Raw genomic sequence first — 27,766 nt, forward strand, 5'->3', positions numbered from 1 at the left:
TCTTCTCATTTTCTTTTCTTCTTTTTCTTCTTCTTTTTTTAAAAATATATCTTTAGTTGTTGATGGACCTTTATTTATTTATTTACCTGCGGGGCTGAGAATCAAACCCAGGGCCTGACACGTGCCAGGCAGCACTCCACCACTGAGCTCAGCCCCCCCGTTTTCTTATAAAAGAACAGAGGTTCTCTTACTTTAAGCTGATTCACCTCCCCGGCCCAGAGCCTAGAGCAACCTGTTCCCGGTTCCAGCAGCTCTCCAGCTCCGATAAGCAGGGCATCGGCAGGACGTGCTCCTTAAAGAAGCACATCCTCGCTCCCCACGGGACGCTCACTGGTCTCGCCACTTTTTCTAAGGAGCCCATTTGTTTCCCTGAAGGTTAAGGTCCCCAAGGCCACACCTAAGAGGAAGCCCGCGATGCAGCGCTCCTGGAGTTCCTGGGCCCCTCTGTGCACCATGGGGTTCACGAGGCCGCAGCTGCCACCACCAGGCCCCACCACCAAAGTGGCTAGAACTTCCCTCCTGATCTGGATGCTGGTCCAGGAATCTGGTCCTGCTCAGGGACTGGCCCCACTGTTGACCCACCCACTACTTCTGCCAATGCCTGGCTTGGATGAGCCCCCACAGCTGCCCAGCAGGCCGGGGCCCCGCTGCTCCCACTGCTCACCCAGGTAGCGTCCTCCGGGCTTGATGACAATGGCGCCACGGCTCCTGGTCTCCTCCTCCGCCTGTGCCATACTCTCGCGTGCTTTCTGGTAGGAGTCATCAGTGGCGCACACTGTGACCTTGTCCTGGATGCTGCCCAGGCAGTCCAGGTGGACATCCCCATGGCTGTAAGACACAGGGCCGAGGAGAGGGGGTCACAGGGCCCAGGCCCCTGCACACCACCTGAACGTCACCTCCGACTCGGGCCGCACAGCTTCGACAGGACTCGCCCCAGCCCACCCAGAGGTGGCAGCTGAGGCCTGAAGCCAGGCCTGGGGAGCTCTGGGGCAGGGGCGCCTCACCTGGAGACATACTGCTGGATGCAGTCGAAGCTGCCCTGGGGGCTGTCGCGGCCAATGTTGGAGAGGTAGAAGGAGAACTTTCGCACCTCCTTGGGGCAGTCGGGCTGAGGGATGGAGATGTGCTGTGTGCAGAGCGGGGGTGTCACTGGGAGGTCCTCGCATGGGGAGGGCCAGCAGCTCCACCCAGGCCTACCCGTCCTGCCAAATCACCACCACTCAACCCTCCCAACAGGGACGTGTCACGGTTTCCTCTAAAACATACCTCTGCTCTTCCTGCAGTGACCTTCCAGGGGCTGTCCCCACCTTCTGCCCTCACAATGGTCACGGAGGGGCCAGGGCCCTGTCTGGATTTTAGTAGCAGGGGCACTCTGGTCTGAGAACAGAGTGCTCAGCACCCACCCAGAGGCAGGGTCTCCAGCCTGATCGTCTGACCCTGGGCGGGCGGAGCGACTCCGTTTGCCCGCCCAGCAAATCGAGCAGACCTGACCTGGGCACCCAAGCGGGTGAAATGCAGTGAGACTGGCACCAGCAGATGTCCTCTCAGAATCTCCCTGCCTGGCACACAGACTCTATCTGAGCGGCCGTAAATAAAACAGGCATGGGCCCGAAGAAGCTTGCAGACGGGCAGTCTGGACCCCCACGAGCTACGTAACGTGTGCTGTGCTTTACATGCACCACAGTTCACAGCTCCGCAGCCCAGGAAGGCAAAGCCACAGTCCTCCCAGGAAAACGGACAGACGGCGGCAGCAGGCGAGCAGGCACAGACTTGGGGCTCCCTGCAGGACAATGTCACTAAGTCCTAGCCCCCAGCCCCACCAATGCTGGGGGAAGGCCGGGTGACAGCTGAGGAGGTAGGCAAGAAAGAAGGGTCTCTCAGAGCCCCTGCCACCAGGGGGATCCTTCCTAAATTCACCCCGGGGCTTGAGCACAAGTTCCTCCCAGCTGGTATTTGGGTCCCCATGAATGGAGGAGTGGGCAGCAGGCCTCATCTCCACTCTGCCATGTGCGCCCAGGGGCAGCTTAGCCTGTCTGCACTCCATCCTCGAGAGCCATAAGAATACAGCTCCTGAGTCACCAGGCCACATGGAAGCACGCCCATCACCTGCCCCCTGCTGCATGGTCTCTGTTGGGATTGTGGTATGCAGGGACACAAGGGGAGCCACAGATGCACCCAGCCTGGGGTCATCCTGAAATGTTGCAAGACCCATCCAGCCCAACCCAAATCCCTGCTCCTGAAACACAGCAATGTCTGGCATCCCCGCTCCGGCAAGAGGCTCCCAGCCTGGGGGACCTGGACATCTCTGCAGCAGCCATCCCAGGTCTGTGGACCCTCCCATCTGCCCTGCCCGGCCGGGCACCAGCGTCTACCCAACACACGCTCTGGGCCCCGTGCACATCCCTGCAGGGGAGAAGCCCATGTCTCTGTTGTGCTGATGGAAACTGAGGGTCACCACAGGCCCAGGACATATGGCCAGTGGCTAAAGCTCACCACAGGCTGCACCTAGTCACATACCCTGAGACCCTCAGGGTGGCCATACCAGGTTGGCCTCTACCACTTCTGTCTGAACACAAGCATGTTTTTATTAGGTTCAGAGAAGGATGGAGCGGCTTTCGTTCAGTCTGAGAATCAGACCGGCTGCCCCGATGACTCACCTCAGGACACGAGCCCTCGCTCGCTCACTCTCCTTACCCTTGGCTGGAGCCATGTGAGTGACCCTGCCTGTTCTGCTGGACAACAGTGAGGCACCTCCTCACCCAGGGCAGGCACTGTGTCCTGTCTACACAACACTCCCAGATGTGACTTCTACTCAGTGATGAGAATAACTGGAAACGCCCCTCAGAGGCTGGAGGCCCAGAATTCCAAGCCTCTCTACAGCGACAGGGCGAGCGTGGCCTGGCAGTGCAGCCTAGGGGATGCGACATCAGGAAGACCTGAAGGGCCCGGCTCAGCTGAGCCAGGCACAGGTGGCTCCCCTCCACCCATCGGGCCTCTGACACTGGGGGCACACTGGCTCTGGCTGACACTGAGGCTCCCGACTCAAGTCCCATGCTTATGGCTCCTGCCCCCATGAGTGACAGCTGGGACCCTGTGTGCAGCCCAGTCCAGGGCATATTTGGGCCCCACCTGGGTCCAGCGAAGAAACAGTTCTCGGCAGAGAGCTACGGGCCAGACCAGGGCTGGTCATGCAGAGACGAGGCGAGCCTGATACTGGGGCCCACCATCCACACTGTCATGTCCCCACATCACCAGCAGGCAGGGGCTAGGTAGCCGTGGGCCTGGTCAGTACCCCGAGGACCCCCCTGAGCCTGCCCAAGATCTGCTGGATGGGAGAGACATGGGGGTGACGGTGGTGACACAGAAGTGCGTCTCTCTGGGTGGGGGCTCAGGGGCATGGAGAGGACAGTGGGTGGTACAGAACTCAAGATGGTGCTCGGGAGACCTCACGCTGCTGGTGACGAGGATGCTGCTGATGAGGGCACCTGTGGCCAGGCGGTGGTCGTCGTGAAGGTTTTGCTCAGGGCCAGTGCGGGGCCCTCTAGACCGAGGCTTGGGTTCCGAGGCACTGCAGCACTGCCACTCTGAGGAATGGGCTGAGCACTGCTGGCTGGTGGCCGCTGGCCATGGAGGGGCAGCAACATCTGGAGTGAGCAGGCCAGGGACGCAGGCCTTGGGACTTGAGTCAGAGCAGCCTGCATCTGCCAGGCGCTTGCCTCTGCTCTGGGCCAGAGCCCCAATGCAGCCCCCACTCAGGGGCCCTTGTGCCTGCTGGATGAGGGCTTGGCTGCCCTTTCCAGGCTGCTGTCAAGTCCCAGTGGCCAGTGTGCCTAGGGTCTCCCAGTGGCCTTACTCTGATGCCAGCCCCGACCCCAGGTTATATGGGGTTCCTGGGCACCCGAGAGAGCCTGGAGACACATGCAGGCAAGCCCGGTGCTTTCAGAGCAGGAGGGCGCCAGAGGCCTTCAGCCCTTCCTGCTGGTCTGACCCATCGCCACCAGGGGGCTCTGGTCCCAGTGCATACCAGGCCTCCCTAGAACCCTTCCAGCATGTCCCTGTGCAACCTGTCCCTCAGATGAGTTCTGTGAGGTCTTTGCTGCAGGGTGTGTGGGTGTTGGCAGGGGTGGGGGGCGAAGAGGTAAATTAAGCTCAGGTGTCAGGGAGGGCAGTGAAACAGTTGGGAAAAGCCCTCAACGTTCTGCTCAGTTAAAATCAAGACAAACTGTCAGGCACACACCTGTCGTCCCAGCAACCTGGGAGGCCGAGTCAGGAGGATTGCAAATTTGAGGCCAGCCTGGGCAACTTAGTGAGACCCCGTCTCAAAATAAAAAAGTCCTGGGATGTAGTTCAGTGGTACAGAACTTGCCTTGTATGTTTAAGGCCCTGGGTTTTCACTCTTAGCACTGAAAAAAACCTTTTTAATTTTTTAAACTTAAAAGAATAAAAATTGGGTTGGGGATTTTAGCTCAGTGGCCTAGCATGCACAAGGCCCCGAGTTCAGTCCTTGGCCCTAAAAAGAAAAAATAAAAATAAAAACATGTGGCAGTATGGGTCCAGGTACTGTGAGTGTGACACACAGGAAACCAAGTACTGACCAAACAGGTGCTCCCCAGTCAAGAGGGCCTCTCAGATAAGTTTTGCTTTCTTCACTATCTTTACTTCTCAGTGAACTCTCAGAACACAGCACATTATGCTTTATGAAGAGACTCACTGGAGTGGCTGACCATGATGCCCAGGAGCAAGCGGCCTCTCCTGACACAGTGAAGGGTCTCGGCTTCCTCCCCAAACTCTAAGCCACAGGTTGTTGCCCACCCGAGGTCTCCAGGCTGCTTGGTCTCTGCACAGGGATTCCCAACTCTGAGACCCCTTTATTATTATTACTTTGGGGTACCAGCAATTGACCCAGGGGTGCTTTGCCACTGAGCCACATCCCCAGTCCTTCTTATTTTGAGGCAGGGTCTCATTAAGTTGCTTATGGTCTCATTAACTGGCTGAGGTTGGTTTTGAACTTGCGATCCTCCTGCCTCAGCATCCCAGGTGGCCAGACTTACAGGTGTGCACTACCATACTAGCAATCGCCTTATTCTTTTAGAGTGTTTCTAAATTGTCTCTGTTCCAAACAACAAAGCGTCAAGCAAGCCTGTGGCTAAACTCTGTAGCCATCACTAATGCCTCCTGTAGAATCCACCTCTGAGGCACACAGTCACTAGTGAAAGGCCTCTGACAAGTCCTACAGACCTTCTAGAAACCATCGTTCGGACCCCGCTGCAGCACACAGTCCCAGCATCTGGAACAGCCCTGGAAAACAACCACTACGTTTCTTTCTTTTTTTCATCAACTGGGATCCTGCTGATGAGTTTCGAAGGTGGGGTCAGCCAGGTGGGGTCTCATTTCCCCTCAGAGTTAAAAGCTTACAGGTGTTCCCCTGACAGCCAAGGCCATGGTATCACGAGAAGGCAGAAAGCCCAAGGGCAGACAAGGGAAAGGCAAACGCAGCGAAGTATGTGCCCCAGGTGGCCCTGCTCTCAGGGAATCTGGCAAATGCCACAGATTCGATCCACAGAATCTGCCACACTTGTCTGCTCTGCACATCAACTTCCCTGGAGGGCCCTGGCTCTCATAGCACCTATATAGAGGCAGGGAGGTGGCCAGGTGGGCCACTGTGTGCTCACCATCTAGCAGGAGATGCGCACAAGTGGCTGAGCTCGTTCTCCTGATGGCAAGTTCAACCTGCAGATGCCCCTCACAGTGGACAGCCTCTCCCCCATTTTACCAACTGGGAGACCAAGGGACAGAGGGAGGACTGACCCGCTGCTCAGGTCGGAGAGGCTCTGGGCACCAGGGGGCACTGTGGAGCCCAGCAAGCACAGGACAAGGCTAGCCTGGCCTTGGTGCTGACCTCTGACCCTGGCGGAATGTCAGGAAGGTAAAGGGAGATGACCAAAAGGCAGCCACAGATTCAGGGATCCCATCCCCACTGCACTCCTGTTCAGGTGTGTGACGGAGGCATCTGTCAACGTGGTCACCATCTACAACCAGTGGCTGTGAATAGGTAAAGATGACACTCGTGGTCTGGGTGGCCCTGCCAATCAGCTGCAGGCCCTAAGGGGAATGGAGGATTTCCGGAGGAGAGAGAAAATGCCAGGGCAGCCTGAGGGTCTCCAATCCCCTCAAGGACTGCAGCCTTGCAGGGACTGCAGAGATGGTCCTTAATATGGAACCTTGCACATCTGGACACACAGACATCTGAGGACACACACTGCAGCACTCGGGGGCTCTGGAAAGTCCACTGACCATCTCGTCTACCCTCGAGCCATGAGGAGCCCCAGGCTGGGAGGAAGGGTCATGGCGGGTAGCTGTGACAAGGCACCTTCATGCACACACTGTACAATGAGGACGAGGAGAAAAACCAAACAGCTCCAAGGTGTTTGGTGGGTGAGGAAGACAGCCGGAGGCCTGGGGGGCGAGAGTAGAGCCCCCCTTCCTTCATTCCATTATGTTTCTGTAACAATCATTTAGAAGGAAGCAGAGTTTCTAGGACCCCCTCACCCACCAAAATGCAGACAAACACCCATGGTCACAGTGTTCACCAACACACTGAGAGGGTCTTGAAGACCGGGGTGTGGGAGCCAGGTGGGCAGGGGCTGCAGGAGAGCTGCCCTCTGACCATCAACAGCCTGCTGTGGGCACTGGGAGCCTGGCTGGTGTGGCCTTGGGCCTCGGGCCATCCAGAGGATCTGACAGGCCCAGGGTCCCAGCCTGGCACAGAAGTGGTCCAGGCCAAAATGCTGCCCTGAGCCTGCTGCTGTGCCCTGCAAGCAAGCACAGACTGGAAACGTCAGGACAAGACAAAAAGACTTACCCCTTGGCTTCCTTGAAATCGGATCGATGGTCTCAGGGAAAGAGAATCCTACAAAAAAATACAGGGTGTCAATGAAGACATTTAGAAATTTGGACTCACTTTCTCATTATAAAAGGAGCAGGATAACAAGGACTGATTTTAGGAAAGGTGAAAGAAAACAGGCATGGTGTAAAAATTTCAGGACAGGTCACTGGAAGCAGGGTTCTGAAGGATCAGCAGGAGTTCTCCCAATGGGCACAGAGGGGCAAAACCAGAGCTTCACACATGGGCAACAGGCAGCCCCAAGAGGAGAGGCTGGCGGCAAGCAGTCCCAGGGCTCCAGACGCAGGAATGTGTTCCATGTCTTCGGAGGCAGTTGTTAGTCTGTGACTCCCCTGGGGAGAGGAGAAGGGACGCAGGGCTCCAAGTGCCTGTGGCCCCACTGCCCCACCAGCAAACAGTGAGGACAGGATGGAGCGACCCAGATCACACAGACTCCCAGAGGTCCTGTGTGCGTGGAGATGGCCCTTCTCCATTCTCACAGTCCCAGTTAGTTCCCATGAAACCCTCGGCCAGCCAAGTCTTGTCTTAATCATGCCCTTCAGATGGAACTGGGAGTGCAGCAGCCAGCAGGATGGGGCCCCACGCCTGCCCAGCCCCCACACGCAGTTTCCCAGCAGTCTGTCCTCCTGCTTGGGACACCAGGGTTTCCAAAGAAAAAACTACTAAAAACTAGAAACAAAATATTTGAAGCTTCAGCTCCTCAGATCAGACCTCTGGTGGCACTTTAGAAAGAAGGTGGGACCAGCAGGAGGATCGTACCTTCTGCCCTTCGCTCCCACACTGGTCCCCCAGCAGGCACCGTGTCCCAGAGACCATCCCATGGAGTGGTTATGACTGGTCACCACGACCCCTAGCCCACAAATCTACCCCTGCTCCTGCCCACCCCTTCCAGGTCCAGAACTGTCTTCCTGCCCTAGACGCCCACCCCAGGCCCAGCTCTTGTCCCCTGCTTGCCTCTCTTTGGGACTCTGGTCTCCCCGACTCGGGCCTTGGTTCCAGCCCCACCTGGGCAGAGGTCTTCCCAGAGAGCAAAGCTCCATCTGTGTCTGCAGGGGCTCCCTGTCTCCCCCTGTCTGCAGCAGAGCAGTCCTAGAGCTGGTGCAGAGTGGCTCTGCATGCAGAGAACCGACTGTGCTCCAGGGGAACAGCAGAGGCACAAGACCCACCCCACAAGTCCGTCCAGAGTCTGCCCTTTAGGGCTCAGGTGCCTCCCAGGACTCCAGCTGGAAACCCCACACAGGGCTCCACCTTTGCACAGGGAGGCGGGCTAACTGACCGGGACACAGGAGCTGCAGAGGAACAAGAACCAGAGTCCAGCGCACACTGCTGGGCATGACAGGAGGAACCATGAGCAGGGACAGGACGGAGTGTGGGAAGGGGCTGGCCTCACGAGCTCCATGATGGCATTGAACCAAAGGGTCCACTTGGCCAGCTGGGACCCTGTGGCCATAAGTACACAACCTGCATGTGCCCAGGGTGAGAGGCTCCAAGGGCCCCCTCCTTTGTCTACCAGGCACTCCCTCCTTTGCTGAGACTCTCAAAGGATTCAGCTGTCCTGAGCAGACCTATGAGGTCGCACGCCAGCACCGCCACCCACGAGACCAAGGGGTCTGTAAACATGGGAAGACGTGGCATGCCCCGACTCGTGGGCAAAGGCAAACCCCAGACGCAGGGAGGTCCCACCACACCCATCCAACCAGCCAAGATGAAAGAGGTGGATGGCACTGAATGCTGGCGGGGACAAGTGGATCCAGAAGGATCTAGAACCCATGCCCACTGCTAATGCCAGTGGATAAGGTGCAGCTGGGATGGAGACAGATCTGGCAGGTTTTCGTTGTCCCCCCGGGCACTGGGGATGGAACCCAGGGCCTGGTGCATGCTAGGCAAACACTTTACCCCTGAGCCCCACAACCAGGCCCTGGAAAGGGATTGTAAAAGCTCACGCACACCCAGCATTCCATTCCTGGGAAGACTCGAGAGAAGTAAAACGCTTTTCTTTACAAAAACTTACAAACACCTCAACATTCCCAGCAGTTTCTTATAGCCTCCCAAAAGTGACAACAACACAGTGTCTGTCAACTGGTGGAAAGACCCATATGGCAGAATAATCCCCAGCAATACCAAAGAATAGACTGCGACGGACATGCACAGATGAACCTCAGCACCAGCCAAGTGGCAGAGTGCTGAGGTATGACCCACTGACCCGAGTTTCCAGAACAGGCCAAACTAAGGAGACAAAAAGCAGGTCAACATGTTCCCAGGGCCAAGGGTGGGAGCTGGCAGGTGGCAGACATTGACAACATGAGTGCTTCATGGGACACACATGCACCTCCATAATGCCACTGGCTACTCTCCAAACTTATACAGGGTCTTTGCCAACTTGGGAGCTTAGGAGTGACATTCTCTGGACACATGTAACCCATGCTTGAACAGGCAGGGGAGGCAGTCCTGTCCATGAACGTCTTTCCCCTGGTGCTGGGGACTGAACCCACAGCTCCACGTACCCCAAGCTCACTCTTTGCACTCAGCTATATCCATGGCTGAATCGACCTTTTGTGTGTGTGTGGTGCTGGGGATTGGACCCAGGGCCTTGTGCATGCGAGGCGAGCACTCTACCAACTGAGCTATCTCCCCAGCCCATGCATCGGCCATTTTTAACACCCAAGTGAGATGAAGCAGGTGGAAGAAAGCTGTGAAAGACATAAGAACCATTCAGAACAAAGGGAACCCCATGGCAGAGTGCTCCTGCCTATCTTCGCTTTCGAAGACTTCTGTGACACTGAAGCATCAGTCCTCATAGGCCAGGAAGCTGAGACTGAGGCCAGAATCAGGGAAGGACTCCTGGTGAGGAGATGGGGACAAAGCCTGAAGCAGAGTTGTGGGAAGCTGGGGTGGCAGACGGCAGGTGGGGCTTGGCCCCCTGAAACTAAACAGGGGCAGCCCAGGTTACTCCAGCCCCCACAGTAAGGCCTCTGTGGCACCAGAGGCAGGGCCACAATGTGGCACAGGAACCAGGAAGGTGCACCAGCCCGGGACTGCACTGGGGCCCAGTGCTGGGGGCTGGTGACAGCAACACTCACACCACTGGCTCTGCCCAGACCCCGCCATCAGTGAAGCACTCACCACGCTCTGTAGCTGATGTCAAGCAGGTTGTCTGACGACTCTTTCTCTAAAGTCACTCAGTCCCCAAGCTATTCCCAGGAAAAGGACTGAGCAGTCTAAGAGCCCAGTCTTTCTCTGCAACACCGGGACAGCTGACCTCAAGTGCCTGTCCCCACGTGACCTGGCTGTCATCACAGATCTGGGCCCCAGGCCATGCAAGCTTGTATGCTATCTCCTCCCTCCAGCAAACGAGGCCCTTCTTGTCAACAACAGAGCAGTTCCCTAGGACCATCTCTCTCACACACAGGAAGAGAACACTCTATATGCCACCTGTCCAGCTGTTCACAAAAGTGGGCACCTGGACCGATGCGTGACTAAGCCAGCACGCCTGTGCAGGCCGGCAGACAGGGCGCCCGCCTCACGGGGCATCAGAACAAAGGGAGAAGTACTGCTCACGATCCCCCAACGCGCTTGATGATGACAGTGTATCATAATGGCACTTAGCCCATGTGTCCAACAGCTGACAACCAGTCAGACCAACCAGAGTTAGGGAACATGTATGACCAAGGGCAAGCCCTGTCTCCTGGCACGGGAGCTCCACCTCAGCAGGTTGTCTGGTTAACACAGCTGTGGCTCTCAGCCCGTCAGCCACTCCACGCCAGCAGGTGGCCCTGACCCCTTCTACAGAGTTCTCCCCTAGGCACCTGGGAGCGAGCTGCCCACCAGCCGCTGTTCATCCCTCTGGCTCCCGGAGGAAACAGGCCCCACCCGCACAACACAGGTGTGCTGTCCCTCCGAGGGCCGAGGAAGCCTCTAATTTTGGAGTGTTCCAAGTGCCAGCCCATGTCCACCTGTCACGAACTCCCAGCTCAAGAGTTCCAGCATCATTTTTTAAAAATACCACAAAATCAAAATTGTTATAGAAAGGTTTAAGAAAAGCAAATTTTCTAAAGAGTTCTAAAGTGTACTAAAACTGTTTCCATTATCCACCAAAGTGACCACGGAGCACCTGATATTTTGTTGTGTGTGTGTGTGTGGCGGGGGGGGGGGGGGGGGGGGCTCTTGGAATGGAATCTAATTTTAGATCAAAGTAAGGTTGTTGTCCTAAACAAAAGTTCTCAGGTGATACTGAGACGCTGCTAGCCAACAAATACATTTAATTTAAATGACTCAAGGCACACCGACTGTCACCTCTGAGAACCTACTGGAAGCTCCAGCCACTGAGTCAGCTCTGGAGAGGCCGCGGAGAACCCTGCTTCCTATGGGGCTCCCTCTTTATTTTTTTGACAGTGCTGGGGAGGGAACCCAAGCTCTTTCATGTGCCAGGCAAACACTCCATGACTGAGTCATGTCCCTATCCCTGGTGAGCTTTCCTAGAACCCTGCCTCCTGGGCTGGCCTCACTGAGGCTAACGTACACATGTGGCTATCTCAGCACCTGCTGGTGAATAGGGCCCTAGCCTCTACTCCCCACTCGGGCGGTGGAAGCATCAAGCCGAGGCAGACATCAGATGGATCCCACTAGGAGATCAAGGTCCAGGGGTGACTGCGGGCCCCCAGCAAAGGCCTGGGTGTGAACCCCAAGGACCTGGAGCCAAGCAGCCAGAGCAGCACCCAACCCTACCCCAAGCCAGTCAGTGGCCAGCAAGGTGCCCAGGAAGGAGCAGGAGCAGAGCAAGGGCCTGCTCATGCCTGAGCTCGGATCTGCCCCTGAAGCTGTGGCACTACACGCTGGCAGCATGGAAAGACCTGCGTGGTGACTGTTCCCAAAGGTTCCTGAGAAGCAGGGGCAACCCAGCCTCGCAGCCACGGGCCCACATCTTCCCAACTCCTGCGGGCAGTGTGCACAGACACCATGCTCTGTAGCTGATGTCAAGTGGATTGTCTGGACGACTCTTCCTCTAAAGTCACTCAGTCCCCAAGGTATTCCCAGGAAAAGGACTGAGCAGTCTAAGAGCCCAGCCTTTCTCTGCAACACTGGGACAGCTGACCTCCAGTGCCTGGACACTCCGCAGCCCCTGTGGAGCCGCAGGTGGCCCTGCTTCCAGCAGCGCAACAGCCAATGCGGCTGTGAGGGCTCCAGACCCGGTGCCATCCTGAGGCGAGGTTTCTGGGAACACCTGTGTCGGTGACATGCCAAGCGCTGTCTGTTAGAACCATCACCACTAAACTCCACCACAAACCTCAGGGAGCTCAGAGAGGGTCACGTGACTGATCTGAACACAAGTGAGGCTGGATTCCAATCCCGGGACCACTCACCACTGGTATCCAGACAGTGCCTGGCACACAGTGGACTCAGGACACGTTTGCTAAATGGATGGAAGGACTGATGGCAGACAGATGGACAAATAGTTGCCTCACTGAATCCTCCTGGCCCCAGCACAAGCAAGCACCCTGTCAGGGTCAGGAGCTGGGACCGGACATGCCTTCCCTGGCAACACGAGAGTATGGGACAAACACATCCAGCTGTGGCTTCAAACAGTGGGCACGGGAGCCTGAGAGAAGGGCAACAAGTGAAGGGTGTCCCCACAGTCCAGCATACTCCTGCGGAACTGTCCAGCCCACAGCTGGGGGAGCCCAGGGTTAGGGAGGCAGGCAGGAGACTGAAGAGGTCCAAGGGGCTGGGACACACGGGCAGAGGCCCTCAGAGAGGTGGTGCACAGATTGGGACCTGCACAAGGCTTGAGTGGCTGTGGCTCAGAGGACACTTCAAGAGACAGGGCTGGAGCCTTGGCGGCACCCGAGGGCCCTCAGCAGGGAGCTGAGCTAGCTCCTGGGTAAAGACCCCTCTCCACTGCCCTTGCTAAAAGGAGCTGGGAAACAATTCCGAGGGACCACTGACCCAGCCCCGATCCAACTGCCGGTGAGCAGCAGAACAGATCCAGCACACTACAGGAAAGGCAAGAAGTCACAGGCCAGACCCCAAAACAGGCTCCTCCAGGCGCTCGAGGCTGCAAAACACAACCCCTGGGTCAGGAGAACAGTCAGCCCGTAGGAGGAGGCCAGAGGACGGAGAAGACAGGATTCAGAGATGCGCTTTAGATCAGCTATCATTAATCACAAAAGCTGGAGCTGGGCACATAGTTTGGGGGCAGAGGGCTTGCCTCGCACGCTGATGCTGTGGGTCCAATCCCCGCACCAAATAAATAAACACGTAAATAAAAGTCCATAATAAAGGCTCCGAGAAGCCAGGTGTGGTAGTGCACGCCTGTCATCCCAGTTACTCAGGAGGCTGTGGCAGGAGGATCACAGGTTTGAGGCCAGCCTGGGCAACACAGCAAGACCGTCTACACCCTGCTCCAAAGGAGGAGGTGGGTTCCCAGGCTTCGATTAACAGCAGGTGAACTGACGAGAAGAGAAACAGGAGGGAGCAGAAGACACACGTGACAATGGAGAAATATATCTGGAAAGAAAAGTTTCGCAGGAGGAATGAACAGGAGACGCTGCAGAAGAAAAGCTTAGTGAACAGAAGACAAAACCACAGAAACTACCAGAATGAATCACAGTGAATGAACACCCTAAAGGGAAATGAGCCTAGCCTCAGTGACAGGCGGGACAAGGCCACGAGGTCCACCATCCATGGACCTGGGGCTGTGGTGTGGCTCAGAGCCGGAGCCTTGCCTACGAGGCAGTGGTTCCCTCCCCAGCGCCGCAAGGACACAACAACAAAAAGTGACGGCACACTCACAATCAGAGCCTGAGGACTCGAAAGAAGCGCCAGAAGTCACGGCTCCAGATCCACAATGTGAAGAACACTATGCATTCACAGATAGGAGCTTCCTCTTCATCGGCCCCAGGAAAACAAAGAACCACCGGCTGGGGCAGCGGTGGCAGAACTGACACTCCGACACTCCCCGCACGAAGGAGCAAAGCCCAGCAAGGAGGCTATCTTCAAAGCACTGAGGACACAACACGGCCAACCTGGACTTTCAAAAACATGCGCATGTGCACCACATGGACGCTGGGCAGAGGGTGTGCGGAAACACGCGACGTCTCCTCATTACTTCTCTGTGAATGTCCTCGGAGGCACCTGGATCTTCTCTAAGAGTCGGAGCTGCTGGCTCCACAGTAAAGTGAGTCCTAAAGGGGGCATGATGGATGATGACAAGGACACAAGGACTGAGGGGAAGATGAGGTGAACCGCAGGAAGCAGCCCAAAGCACTGTACATGCCCTAAGAGTCAAGGATGGGCAGCAAATGCAGGGCTGCCCGCTGTGCCCAGAGGGCATCAGCAGATGGGAGTCTGCAAGCAAGTAGCCAGAGCCCAGATGGCAGGTCCCACCAGGCAGAACCAGATGTTACCCTGGACCACCTGGGCATGACAGGCTGTCCTGCGGTGCATGCCTGTGCAGATGCGGCAATCTGCAGCGGTCCTTCTGGCTGGCCATTCCTTCTGGGACCCCACAACTCAGAGCCAGAGCCCACCAATGTCACTCATCTAAACAACAGGACAAAGGGCCTATACTTGCCTGTGGCACTAGAACCAATAGGCACTGATTTTTTGTCGCTGCAGCAGCTTTGGTGCTGGATGTGGGAAGTCACTGGGTAACTGAAGGACATCCCTCCTCCCAACTCCACAGCTGGTAACACCAGCACACCTGGATGCCCCAACCACCCATCTCTACAGGCCCTGAGGGTCATGTGACCCCCACTACAGAGTCAGAGGTGACCTCCTCCCCCAAGCCCTTCGCCCCGTGTTAAGGAGCTGCTAGCTTGGCACGAGGGATGAGCCAGGAGTCCACACAGACAACTCCCTGGCACTATGCTTTGGCCAAGGGCCCCGCCTTGAGTGTTGAGGCCTGGCAGGGTCACCACAGCCAGACTATTAGGGCCAGGAGAATTGTCACGGACAGGTGGGAGGGTGGGAACCAGGCTATGCGGAGGCTGAGACCCAACTGGGCTTCAGTCCCTGCTCTAAAGCCTCCCAGCCCCTCACAGAGGACAGGTCCCAGAGAGCACAGCAGTGATCTGGGCATCCTGTCAGTTGGCCTAGACGCCTGCTGGGACTGCTAAGCACGCTCAGCAACCGCCTCAGGCAGCATCCTTCCGTGACGAGACAGAGGGACACCTTCTGAAGGAAAGGGGAGGGCCCAGGGTGGTGACAGTATCAGAAGCCAGGTACACAGACAGAGGAGGAGACCCAGTGAACTCTGGTCTGAGACCTTTTTCTGCTAAGACAGGAACAGGACAGAAGGAACCTCTCCGTGACCCAGAATCCCCTGATCCTCTCCCCAAAGAGCACTTCCTAGGGTGAAGCAACAGGAAGTGGTTTATGAAATCCCCCTCCAGGCCTAGTGACCAGTTTACAGACGTGCAGCCGAAAAGCATCAAGTTACATCAGCAATCCTCAGCCTCAGGGGACACTGGCTGTGTCTGCAGACGTCTGTGGTCATCCCAGAGTGGGGGTGCTGCTGGCATCTGGTGGGTAGAGACCAGCTACGCTGACTCCTGTTCTACCATGCACAGACACCCCCAGCCTGGAGACCACTCTAGCTTCAAGTGTCAGGAGTGCCAGGCTGAAGAGCCTGGGACCAACCCCCGACAGGGAGACCGTCAGAGCAGAACTCAGGAAACGCCATGGACAGCAGGCCTGTTCATGAGAAGGGCAGAGAAGAAAAAAGATAGAGCAATATGAATTCTCATGGGCTCTAGGGCATGTGGACACTCATTACTCAGTCACCGTGGCAACGCCAGGTGCGTGACCAGTGAAGGTACAGGGGCAGAGCTCCTTGGTGGTACAGAGTGGCTGTGGTCTGGGCCCGATGTGAATAATGTGCCAAGCTTAGGTTAAAAAAGCAAGTCCTTATCTCTGGACATTAACTCTTGTCATTGGAACGGTCAAGGGTAAAAAGAAAAGATATCTGGGATTGTTTTTCTTTCTTTCTTTTTTTTCCCCCTTTCTTTTTTGGGTACCAGGGATTAAACTCAGGGGCACTCGACCACTGAGCCACATCTCCAGCCCTATTTTGTATTTTATTTAGAGACAGGGTCTCACTGAGTTGCTTAGGGCCTCGCTGTTGCTGAGGCTGGCTTTGAATTCAGGATCCTCCTGTCTCAGCCTCCTGAGCTGCTGGGATTACAGGGGTATGTCACCTTGCCCGGCTGGGATTGTTTTTAAAACACTCCAACAAAACAAAATAAGGGGAGTGGGACAAAAGGAAGAGATGAGACATGAATGGATGGGGCTTGATCTAGGCAGAGCCTTGGAACAACTGCCACCAGCCTGGGGGACAATGAGTCCCCAGCTGCAGCTGTACCCCACAGGCTGCCCGAGGGCACGCGATGCCTACATCCCCTTCCTGGATCCAGAAGCACCCCTTTGGCTTGAATGCTAACTCTGCTGGCAGCACACTCCCCTGTTGCCCCCACACGGGACAAGGGAAGGAAGGGCACTGGATTTTCTCTGAGTCTGAGTTGCCGGCCCCACCAAGGGAATGGCAGCACACATGCATGGATATTACAGAGCTGGGTCACAGTTCCCAGTTCCCAGAGGCTTGTGGGGCTGAAGTGGGGAGGCTGATCCTGGGAAGAGGCCTGGCCAGCTCCTGGCAACAGCCCCTACCTTCCAGTAAAGCAAAGACGATTGAGTAATGTCTTCAGGAAACCTCCCTGGCTTCCTGGCAGGACTAGAGTGGGCCACAAGGGTTGTTCAGACTGAACCACGAGTTGGGGGAAGGTGGGCCCAGGGGTTCTGGCTGGCTCAGGGGAACCTGGACCCACACTCTACCCCAGAGAAGCCCGAGATCACAGTCACCTACTAGGTCAATGCATAGAAAGGAGGTGGACCCCCAGTAGCTCCTCCTCTCTGCTGGAAGAATGGCACTAGCTGTGACCAGACACAGATGTACCCGTCATAGAGACTCCAAGCTGCCATGAGCCAGGTGAGCCACACGGGAGCTGGCAGAGCGGGTCTTTCTGTCTGAATTCATGGGGTATTCAGAAAGCATATGGAAAAAGTCTTTAAGAAGCCCTGCCAATCAGAAAAGATGACAGGCCATCAGAGGGCCTAACACCCATACACAAGTTTTGCTTGCTTTTCGGAGGTCAGCAAATAAATACTGCCAGGGCATTATGGGCCACCTTCCTTTCTGCTGGACTTTCCGCGAGCAGACGTGGCGCCCAACCCTCCACTCACCCCCAGGCACCAGCAATCTCGGACCACGTTCTGTTCCTAGGATTCTGTCTTTTCTGAAACTCATGTAAATGGAATCCCGTGAGTGTTCTATGGCTATTGCACCAAGTGACCACAAACTGGGTGGTTTAAACAACAAAAATTTATTTTCTCCTAGATCTGGAGACCAGAAATCTGAAGTCAGTCCCGCTAGGCTGAAACTGCGACATCAGGCGTCCTCCTTTGGGGGTTCTCGGGACAATGCTCCCTGGCCTCGTGATCCCAGGTGTTCCTTGGCTTGTAGCTGCATCACCCTAACCTCTGCCTCTCCAGTCTGAATCAAATCTCCCTGTCGCTCTTTTATAAGAACACTATGACAGCCAGAAGTGGGGGTGCACACCTGTAATCCCAGCAACCAAGAGACTAGGCAGGAGGACTGCAAATTCAAGGCCAGTCTTGGCAACATAGCAAGACCGCCCAAAGTAAAAGCTAAAAATGGCTAGGGATGTGGCTCCAAGGTAAAGTGCCCGTGGTTCAATCCCTAGCACCAGCACCTAAATAAATAAATAGCACTAGGATGATATTAGGGCCCACCAGGATAACTCTGGATAATCTCCCCTTCTCAAAACCTTGAACTTAATCCCATCTGCAAAGTCTCTTTTTCCATATTAGGTCACAGTCACAGATTCCAGGGATCTATTGAGGTCATTGTTCTGTCCACCAGTCAGACTTAGCCTAATGCCTTTGGATTCATCCATGTGGCTCTCTGGGAAGCTCACTCCTCTTTACTGCTGAGCTTCATCCCACTGAGTAAATATGCTGCCTTTTGTTCATTTGTTCACCCACAGAAGAACAATGGGTTGCTTCCAGTTTGAGAGACTGATGAAGAAAAGGCTGCAACACTCACAGCAGGGCTGTTTCACTTGGTGACTGCCCAGGACCGCCACCTGCTCACAGGGAAGGGGTTTGACTTTATGAAAACCACCCCCAAGTGGAACTAGGTCGCTGCTTCTCCAAGCCATGCTGTTCCCCCCTCGGCCAGGTCCTCTTTCCAACACCAAAACTTGGCCTTTCCCTTTGCCATTATTACCATTATTTCACAGCAATGGGGGCTGAACTCAGGGGCACTCTATCACTGAGCCATCTCCAGCCCTTTATAGTTTTTACTTATTTTGAGACAGGGTCTCGTGGTTGGCCTTGAACTTGTGCCCCTCCTGCCTTGGTCTCCCAGTAGCTGGGATTGGAGACATGCACCACGGCACTCTGCTCCTCATTATTTCACCTTTCCCATCTGCCTCAGTTCAAATAAAGAAATGAAGACGCCGCCCAATAATGCAAGCTGCCTACCCCAAGTCAGGAGGAGCAGGCAGGGTCCTCAATCCCCTCCTGGAACCTGGCCACTCACAATGAGGAAGGACAAGAAAATAGGATTATACAGAATAGCTAAACTGTGAAACCAACCTAGATGCCCTTCAATAGCTAAATGGATAAAGAAACGGAGGTATATATATGCACATTGGAATATTACTCAGCCTTAAAGAAGAATGAAAGAATGGCATTTGCAGCTAAATGGATGGAGTTGGAGAATATCACAGGAAGCAAAATAAGCCAATTCCAAAAAACCAAAGGCCAAATGTTTTCTCTGATATGTGGATGTTGATCCATGAGGAGTGGGGCAAGGGAAAAAGGAGAACTTTGGGTTGGGGGGTGGGCCTATGGGATGGTACAATGAGACGGACATCATCACCCTATGCACATGTGTGACTGCACGAACAGTGTGACTGCTTCATGTACAGCCAGGGGAATGAGAAGTTGTGCTCCATCTGTGTACAGTGAGTTGAAATGCATTCTGTCATGTATTTACTAATTAGAACAAATGATAAAAAGAAAACTAATTTTTAAAAGATTAAAAAGGCTGTGTATGAGGCTCAATGTAGAGCGCCCCTGGCTTCAATCCCTAGTACCAAAAAAATAAAATGAAATGAAAAGAAGAAGAAAACAGAATTCTAGCCGGGTGCTGTGGCACACGCCTGTAATCCCAGCGGATTGAGAGGCTGAGGTAGGAGGATCTGAGTTCAAAGCCAGCCTGAGCAACTTAGCTAGGCCTAAAGCAACTCAGTGAGACCTGTCTCTAAGTAAAATATAAAAAAGGGCTGGGGATGTGGCTCAGTGATTGAGCACCCCTGAGTTGAATTCCTAGCACCAAAAAAATAAAATAGAATTTTAATTCAGAAGCTCCACACACTTTTCCCAGTCAGTCACTCCCTAAGTCAGTCTCTCTCTCTCAGGCCTTTTACACCCAAAATTCCTGTAAACCCACCTGTGTCCTGCTAATTAAGCCCCCAACAAATTGGTGAAGCAAAGAGAGAGATGACATTTTGAGGAACTTCTAATTCAGGGGACTTTCCAGTGCTATCTACTGATGAGATAACGAAGACCATGTCAGTCTAAGGATGCTGAGAGGACCCAGTCCACACGAAGCCATCTGTCTTAAGATCACCAGACTAACACCATTCCTACCACCCACCCTCACCAACTTTGCTTTAAAAGAGCCAGGAACCCCCCAAATGTGCCCCTCACTCTCAAGACTGCCCCCCTTCTCCCCCGAGTGAGGACAAGCCTGTCTGTGCCTCTGCCTGGCACGTGCGGCATTCTTTTCTGTCAGATGTGCCAAGCACCCTCTGGTCTGGGTCAAGCTCCTCCTCTCGAGGAGTTCCTGGGAGCCTTCTCTGTTTTCGGCTGAGGATGCACACAGTATCTTCATTTACGTGTTTATTTGCATGCGGGGCAGAGGATCAAACCAGGCCCCCACACGTGCAAGGCAAGCACTCCACTGAGCTACAGCCCTGGAACCCTTCTTTGGAGACACCTTTTCTCCAGTGACAGCAGGCAGGCAGCTGGCCTTAGGGAGGCAGCCCTCGCCTCTTGCTACTGTCACAGAGGCCAGTGGAACATGGAGCAGTGAGGAAGCTGGTGGTGCACTCAGGCCAGGCGCCCGCAGAGGAGCGGAAGGGTTTGCTGCCTTTTGTTTTTCTTTTTAATCATTCACTAAAACTCACTGGCGGCTGGCACTGAGCTCGGTGTTGGCACCAAGGAACTTCAATGATGCATCTGAGAAGCGCTCCTCGCGCGCCCCAAGCCTGCCTGGGCACCTGACCAGCGCCCTCCCTCTTCAGGGAGGGACCACAATCCTGAATGCCCCTGACAGCAGAGGAAGTGGAGGGTCTGGCCCAGGTCACCTGGGTCCTCCAGGCTGGCACAGGCCTTGTCTGAGGTGGTCCCACCCACATCAGCCCTCCATCCCAAGCTGGGCCTCCGTGGGGTCCATGTGAGAATCAACTCTGTCCCATACTTCCAGCTCAGAGGTCTTTCACTCAGCTCATCTGCTCAGCACGGAACCATTTAGAAGTGTGCGGAGGTGGCCTGGAGACCTCTGTCCCCAGCAGGCCCCTCAGCCTTTCCGCTGACGGCCAAGGCTATGTGCAGGCACTTGACCTGTCTGTATTTTAGGCCACTTCCTTGGGTAGCTTCACCTTCGGGTTCAGCACCATCCTGGCTGGACCCTCAGGACCTCTGCCTCTTGGTCACATTCCTCAGGCACCTGTCTTGGCCTCAATACCAAACTGACTGCCCTTGCACAGCCCCCTGCCCACATCTGGAGCAGAGTTCCAGCTGCTTCCAGAGTACACAGCCCCGCCCCGTCTCCCTGCACACCCTGAACTCCACCATGGGAACCCACCTCCTCACGGGGGGCCCAAAGTCCAGGGCCAGTCCACCCACCCAGGGCTTAACTGGGAAGTAACATTCAAGCCAAGCCCAGGGTGGTCCCACATTAGGCCTATCAGTTGGAGGAGACAGAGGGTGTCCCCTGCCCACACCGGCACCCCATCATGATCACTGGGAAAACCACCAGGTAGGAAACACCTGGAAGGCCCTTGGTTTTTGTTTTCCCCCAGAGCCTGGGCATCCCTCGATTGACCTCAAGGGCAGCAATAGGCCTCTGGGCACAAACTCCCACAGGTTGCCTCCCCAAGGGGTGACATCAGGGCTGGGGGCCCTGTGTCGAGAGGGTCACCAAAATGATCAGGCTGGGTCCTGATCACAGGCCTGGTGGAGACACTGTGTTCCAGGGTGCGGGGAGTGCAGTCAAGGAGAATCGGCAGATTTTGAGACAATAGCCAGGCCTGTAGGACCCCTGGCAGGACTGACTGAGCCCCATCTCCAGGATCCCTCAGCCTGACTGATCACTCCCTGCCTACGGGGCCCTCCCTCACATGAACTGACTGCTCCCTGCCACCAGGAACCCCAGACAGACTGATTGCACCCCGCCTCCAGGATCCAGCAACCACACCAAACACAGCCCATCTCCAGGACCCCTGCCTGACCAACCGCACCCGGCCTCCAGGACCTCCAGCCGACACGTCCACACAACGAGCTGCAGCTCCCCATTTACCAACATTTACCTGCTGGAGACTGGAAGCTCATTGTCAGCTACCTCTCATGCATCAGGCTACTGAACACTGGGAGGTTTGAATACTATATGACTGTTAGAGTATATATTTTCTTTTTTCTCCTTATTGAAAAATTTTAAGTCTTTATTTCTTTACTTTTGTTGCTCTCTTTTCCTTTTGTTTACCTGTTCCCTCAGAGTCTCTTTCTCCTTTTTGCATGCTAACAACCAATTTCTTTGGATCATACTCTCACACTTCCTATTATCTAGAACTTCTGTATATTCTTTTCCTATCCCTTTAACAGCTACATCCTACATCCCTCTGCATCCTCTTTGTCCTCCATTAGAAACTGTAGACCTTATTGCAAATCTGTTTGTTACACTGAAGATAATAATTGAACTCATTCTGTTTATTATGACAATTTTGTTAAAGGAGAATCGGCAAGACAGCGCAGGGGCGTTTAAAGTGACACCAGGAGCAGGGCAGGCAGAGCTGGGGGCACGTGCTCAGGACCCGGGCGAATGGCCCATCGGTCTGTCCTTGGCACTCCTGAGGCCCTCGGAGACCAAGGTTCTGAGAAGGATGCCATCTCTGAAGAAGAACCTGAGTCCTCTCTTAGCGCCTCCTTGTCCTGTTGTGGCCTCGAGGCCCTAAGGCTCCACACCTCACTCTTGTGACTCACCCTGTCTGCCCCCTGCAGAGTCTATCCTGCATCTTTTTAACCTTTTTTTTTGTTTGTTTGTTTTTAAGAAACAGAAGCTGGTATGGTCGACGTGGGTCTGTGTTAGGCCTCAGGGAAGCCCCGGGACCAGACAGACATGTCCTACATCCCCCACCTCCAGAATGTCTCTGGGACAAGGACCCACAGGGCTGCCCAGCACTCGGGCTGCATCACCAACAGAGACAAGCTGCTCCTTACAAGAGCAACCAGCCCCTGCAGGTCCCCCTCGAGCGCTTGGCTTCTAGAGGCCAGGTGTTTCCCTTCAGAACAACAGGGTCCTCTGTTACCAGTAAACAAGAGTACAGTCCGTCCTCTCAGACTGCCAACTGTCACTCAGCGGGACCCATCCAGCTGTAAGTCCAGCCACCAGCTTCCAACCCACACCATAGGTACCTGTGCCTGCTATGCCTGCACCATGGGAAGCCCGATCCACCAGGGCGGAACCGCCAGTAGGGCAGCACAGGCGTGCTCCCTCACCAGCCACCCGCCAGCACCTCTGACTACAGGCTCCACAAGGGTCTGCCAGGCCGCCTCTCCTCTTGGGTCCTGACTCTAAAATGATCAGCCTGTGTTCAAGTGAGGTTGTATACAAGCAAACACCAAGATCTGCCAGCTGATTTCTCTCCAGAAAGATGACCGTACCTCGGCACACACAGCCTGACAAGAAACGTCACCCAACTGGGGGCTCTTGCCCCGGAAGTGCAGAACCCAGAGGGCACAGCCTTACAAAGCCTTCAGGGCCCATGGTGGAGACCACATATCAAGAAGCACATGACACTCAAACCCCACAGGAGGTGGCACACACCTGTGATCCCATTGGCTGAGGCAGAAGGATGGCAAGTTCAAAGTCAGCCTCAGCAACTTAGCGAGGTCCTAAGCAACTCAGCAAGACCCTGTCTCCAAATACAAAAAGTGCTGGGGATGTGGCTCAAAAAAAAAAAAGAAAAAGAAAAAACCCACCCACAGGAGCTGCTATGCCAGTGGGGCACAAGCTGCCAGAGCCCAACCGCAGCAAAAGCTCAGAGCATATCTGAGGCCAGGGAACTCAGAGCCAGGGTCGACGGCAGCACTGCAGCCTCCCCGCTTCTCACAGGGCAGAAGCAGGACATGCTCTGCCAGGGGCCTGGTGCCCATACACCCTTGAAAGCCTGATCACTGGCTCTTCTATGGACAGGGCTGACAACTTTGAGGACCCCGTCAAGCAGATGAGGACACCTAGGCTCAGGAAGGCCAGACCGTGTTCAAGGATGCCCACCCAGTAATGGCAATGCACAAGCTCAAACCCAGGACCCTTCCAAAATGAGCAGTGGCAGGCCCTCTGCTACTTCACGGCCTGTCTTTCCTTCTGACTATCCTTCTACACTGACAGAACCACCTGCTTCAAATACACCTGCCACCCCTCCACGACTGGCTGATCAGTGCTCTGGGCTGAGGATGCAGGGAGGGGGGGATACGTCCCCATATCTACAGTCTGCTTTCATCACCTGCCATGGGGAGCCTTGCCTGGTGGCAGGAGACAGTCAGAAGTCTGGAATCTGCCTTTTTTTTTTTCCCCTTGGTACCAGGGATTTTACCCAAGGACACTTAACCACTGAGTCACATTCCCATTCCTTTTTGTCTTTTGAGACAGGGTTTCAAGTTGCTTACCTTGCTAAAATGCTGAGGTTGGCTTTGAACTTGCAATCTTCCTGCCTCTGCCTCCTGAGCTGCTGGGATTACAGGCGAGCCCCACCACGCCCAGCTGTAATCTCCCTCTTTACAGAAAGTATTGTCACCTGCCTTCAAACACAGTGACTGATTCAAACAAAAGTGATTGGCTCAAGGTGACAAGATAAGCCTCAGGTACTTGCCTAAAAGCCACGCAGCAGACACCAGGAGGCAGCCAGCGCCCTTCCAGGAGCCCCACACAACTCCGGAGGCAAAGGGGAATGGTTCTTAAGCCCTGTCAGACCAGACAGTCCCCCCCACCGTGGCGAGGGCGAAGGAAAGCAGTGAAGGCCTGCACAGACTGGGGAGCTGCGCCCCGCCCCAGCTGCCCTGTCCCTGTCCACCAACTCCTGGATTCCTTCTCTGTGGCTCCCTCCAGCTCAGATCTTGCAGGCCCCAGGGCTCTTCCCAGTCAGCCCTAGCAGCGTCTCTGGCCTTCTCAGAGGGAAATCTTGCCCAAGCACCCATCACATCACATAGAGCAGACCCTGACTGGCCAACGGGGCCAGCAGGCTTGGACCTGCAGCCCCTGGAGGGGCCCACCCACACTGGCTCCCAACATGGCACTCAGACCTCCTGGGTCACCATCCAAAACATTCCTCTCTGGCTACCCAAGCAACTCCTCTTCCAGGTCATAGGTTCTGCAGAGCAGGCTCCCTCGGTTCTGCTTAGTGGAAGGCATCTGGGGAACCGGCATGCTGAGCTGTCTCTTCCCTCCTAAAGGTGAGACGCAGGAGGAAGAGTCCATCCCACCACTGCCAATGACTGGAGTCAATGACTGGCACAAGGACACACGAGTCTGGGCTCAGACAATTGCTGAGCAGGTGACCTTGACACCCCATGCAGCATCCGGCAGTCCTGTGGCCTCTGAATGCGGCACACAGGGCTGGCAGGACCAGGTGAGACAGCCCGCCAAAATGCCAGCTGCTTCGGAGGAGAGCAGGGAGCTCTGCCTTGCTTTCTCCCTGGACACAATCTTGAAAACACAAGTCACGGGAACAGTGTGAGGAATAGCCCAACCTCAGCCCCCACACTGGCTGCTGTCAAGTTTCCCCAGCGGGCCCCGCACGTTCCTCTGCACACACCCACCCATACTTCCCAGGTTCCCGCGCACACCTGCCGTCGAGCCACTGGTGAGCAGGCGGCCGCTGGGCCTGCCCACACCACCCTCAGTGTGCTCCGAGCAGACACCCCCTTCCACAGCAACCCAGGAGCCGCCAGCCTCCCTCCATTATCCATGGCACTTCAGGTCACTGCTCACCTTCTGCACTGTCACCTGATTCAGTAGCATCCTCATGTTCCCCCTCTGACACGGAGCTGCCCTGTCTCCTTAGCTGCCTATAACCTGCAAGCTTCTCCCCATTTTTCGATGTTTAGGGCACTGACATTTTTGGAAGACAGTCTCCTCCCGTCTTAGAGTTGGCCACACTTCAGATCTGCATGGTCCCAGCCGAGGGCCGCACGGTGACGTGGCTCAACACCTGGAGGTTCATAGGGATGGCCCATCACCCCTCACTGAATGGCTACCGCTGATGTGCCACGCAGGCTTCCCTCTGCAGCCTCTCTTCTCCTGTAAAGCCCCGGCAGACCCTGCTCCACACCCACAGCCCCAGTGTGAGCACCACCGTCCACGCTCACTATCTGCTCTTCCTAGACTCCCTTCTCCTGTTCTCCAGCAGTGTGACGGTTAATCTCATATGGTAACTTGGCTAATCTATGGTGCTCAGCTATTGGGTGAAACATCAGTTGAGAAGTTGCAATTAAGGTATTTTTGGATGAATTTAACATTCAAATCAGTAGACTGTGAGTAACATATTTCCCTCATGCTGAGTGGGCCTCGTCTGATCAGTTGAAGGCCCTGAGAAGAACATGCTGAGGTCCCAGGAGGAAGGAATTCTGCCTCGACCCACCCTCACATCCAGGCTGCAATATCAACCCTGCCTTGAGTCTCCAGCCTTCTGGTTTGCCCCTGCTGGCCCGCCCTTCAAATCACAGACTTCCCCCCAACCCCACGATCGCTTGGGACAATCCTTAAAATGAACTTCTCTCTTGCATCTCTTTCTCTGTGCATGCGTGTGTGTGTGCGCACGCCCTGGTTCTGTGTCTCTAATACTACCAGAGACAGGCATGACAACTGCCTTTCACAATGGTCTGATATACATTTCCATCCTCAAATTCTCAAATGTTCAGACTGACCCAGACTGTCCGGGGTACCCACTCCCCACTCAGGTTCTGGCACCCGGAGTGGTCACAGTGTTCTGAGGAGCCCCAGTTTCAAGACTGGACACTTCCCCATTTGTCATAAGAACAGCAGTTCACCGACCATCTGTACAGCCAGTGCCCAAGGTCCCCAGTCTGAGGAAGTCCGTTTCTGCTAGGACACAGTTCTCGCTGGGGAAGTCCTAGAATTTCAGTGAGAAGAAAATCTGTCCACGCCACAAAAGATGCTTACTTGCATTTCCTTCTGTTTCAGGTGGGCACTGAACTAGAATGAGACTATGGGCCCTGGAGCTCTAATATGCTTTTTTCTCTTTTTTTTTTTTTTTTTTTTTGGTATCGAGGATATTTGGTACCAGGCACACTTAATCACTGAGAAACATCCCCAACCCTTTATTTTATACTTTATTTAGAGACAGGGTCTCACTGAGTTGCTTAGGGCCTTGCTGAGGCTGGCTTTGAACTTGAGATCCTCCTGCCTCAGCCTCCCCAGTTGCTGGGATTACAGGCGTGGGCCACCAATACACTTTTAATGATAGTTGTGCTGATATCTTAAAATGACATTAAGCTCACCACTAATTATGACAATTAAGATCTGCCACTGGATCTCACTGTTAATGTATTAATGGAATGAATTTGTTACTAGGTCACCTCAAATGTTGTTGTTTGTCCCCTGCTTCCCAGTCCTGGGGACTGCACCCAGGAGCCCTCCACCACTGAGCTGCACTCCGACCCTTTTTATTGAGACAAGGTCTCACTAAGCTGCCCAAGCCGGCCTCGACCTCCTGGAGCCGGGTTGTCCGGCTTCTCCTGTTGCCTTTAGAGTTCTGGCAATGCCTCTGACTCACAGCAGGCTGCTCACGGCCTCTGCAGAAGGTGCCCTGGGCCCTTCAATGGCACTGAACTTTGACGACAGCCCTGGGCCCTGGGCCCTTCAACGGCACTGAACTTTGACAGCCTGGTGAAGAGAGAGGAGCTCCAGCCAACGAGCAGACCCAGCTCCCTTCTCCCTCCCACCTCCACAAAACGTGCACCATTGCTGTCCCTGTTCCTACTCCAGTGTGACTTCTAAGGCTGGCAGTGGCGGGCCGAGGTGAGCACCGGCTCCCCCACCTCCTGCCTGAGACCCAGGCACAGGGGAACCAGGAGGGAAGGCGGGATCTGCACCCATGGAAATAAACCACTTCCCTAAGCCCAGAGAAGTGGCTGAAAAAGAAAAAAGGCAGGGTAGGTGCCTGAGGGGCAGCTTGGGGACCCAGGTGATGAGAAATGCCACTGTCACTAGAGCTGCCCACCAGGCCCTGCTGGAAGCTTGGCCCATCACCTTCTAGAAAAGACGCCCTCTGTGCCACAGCTCTGAGGAGCTCTCCCTGGGCTCTGGGCAGCATAACAGTGCCTTTGACCCTCCGAAGTCAAGGCTGCTTCTGGACTGCTGGCCAGAGTGGAGAAGGCCAGGCTCCCCAAATGCAGGGCAAGCCGCCTCATCTGCAGTAGAAAACAGACTCCTAACGGGAGTGAGGTGTCCACCTACGAGGACGGGAACGTGGCCTAATC

At 55.0% G+C, this 27,766-nt stretch overlaps 1 protein-coding gene across 1 annotated transcript in view; it reads right to left on the reverse strand.

Annotated features, from left to right (window-relative positions):
• The window catches only part of ELL (elongation factor for RNA polymerase II), a 66,827-nt gene that overhangs the window by 15,269 nt on the left and 23,792 nt on the right, over window positions 1-27,766 (reverse strand). Inside the window, exons 2-4 of the mRNA XM_079115002.1 lie at window positions 6,863-6,910; window positions 1,005-1,126; window positions 665-828 (exon numbers count right to left, since the gene is read on the reverse strand). Coding sequence (XP_078971128.1) covers window positions 665-828; window positions 1,005-1,126; window positions 6,863-6,910 — 334 coding nt within the window. The remainder of the gene's footprint in view (window positions 1-664; window positions 829-1,004; window positions 1,127-6,862; window positions 6,911-27,766) is intronic.

The sequence above is a fragment of the Sciurus vulgaris genome (assembly GCF_902686455.1).
Source record: "Sciurus vulgaris genome assembly, chromosome: 16".
NCBI lineage: Eukaryota > Metazoa > Chordata > Mammalia > Rodentia > Sciuridae > Sciurus > Sciurus vulgaris.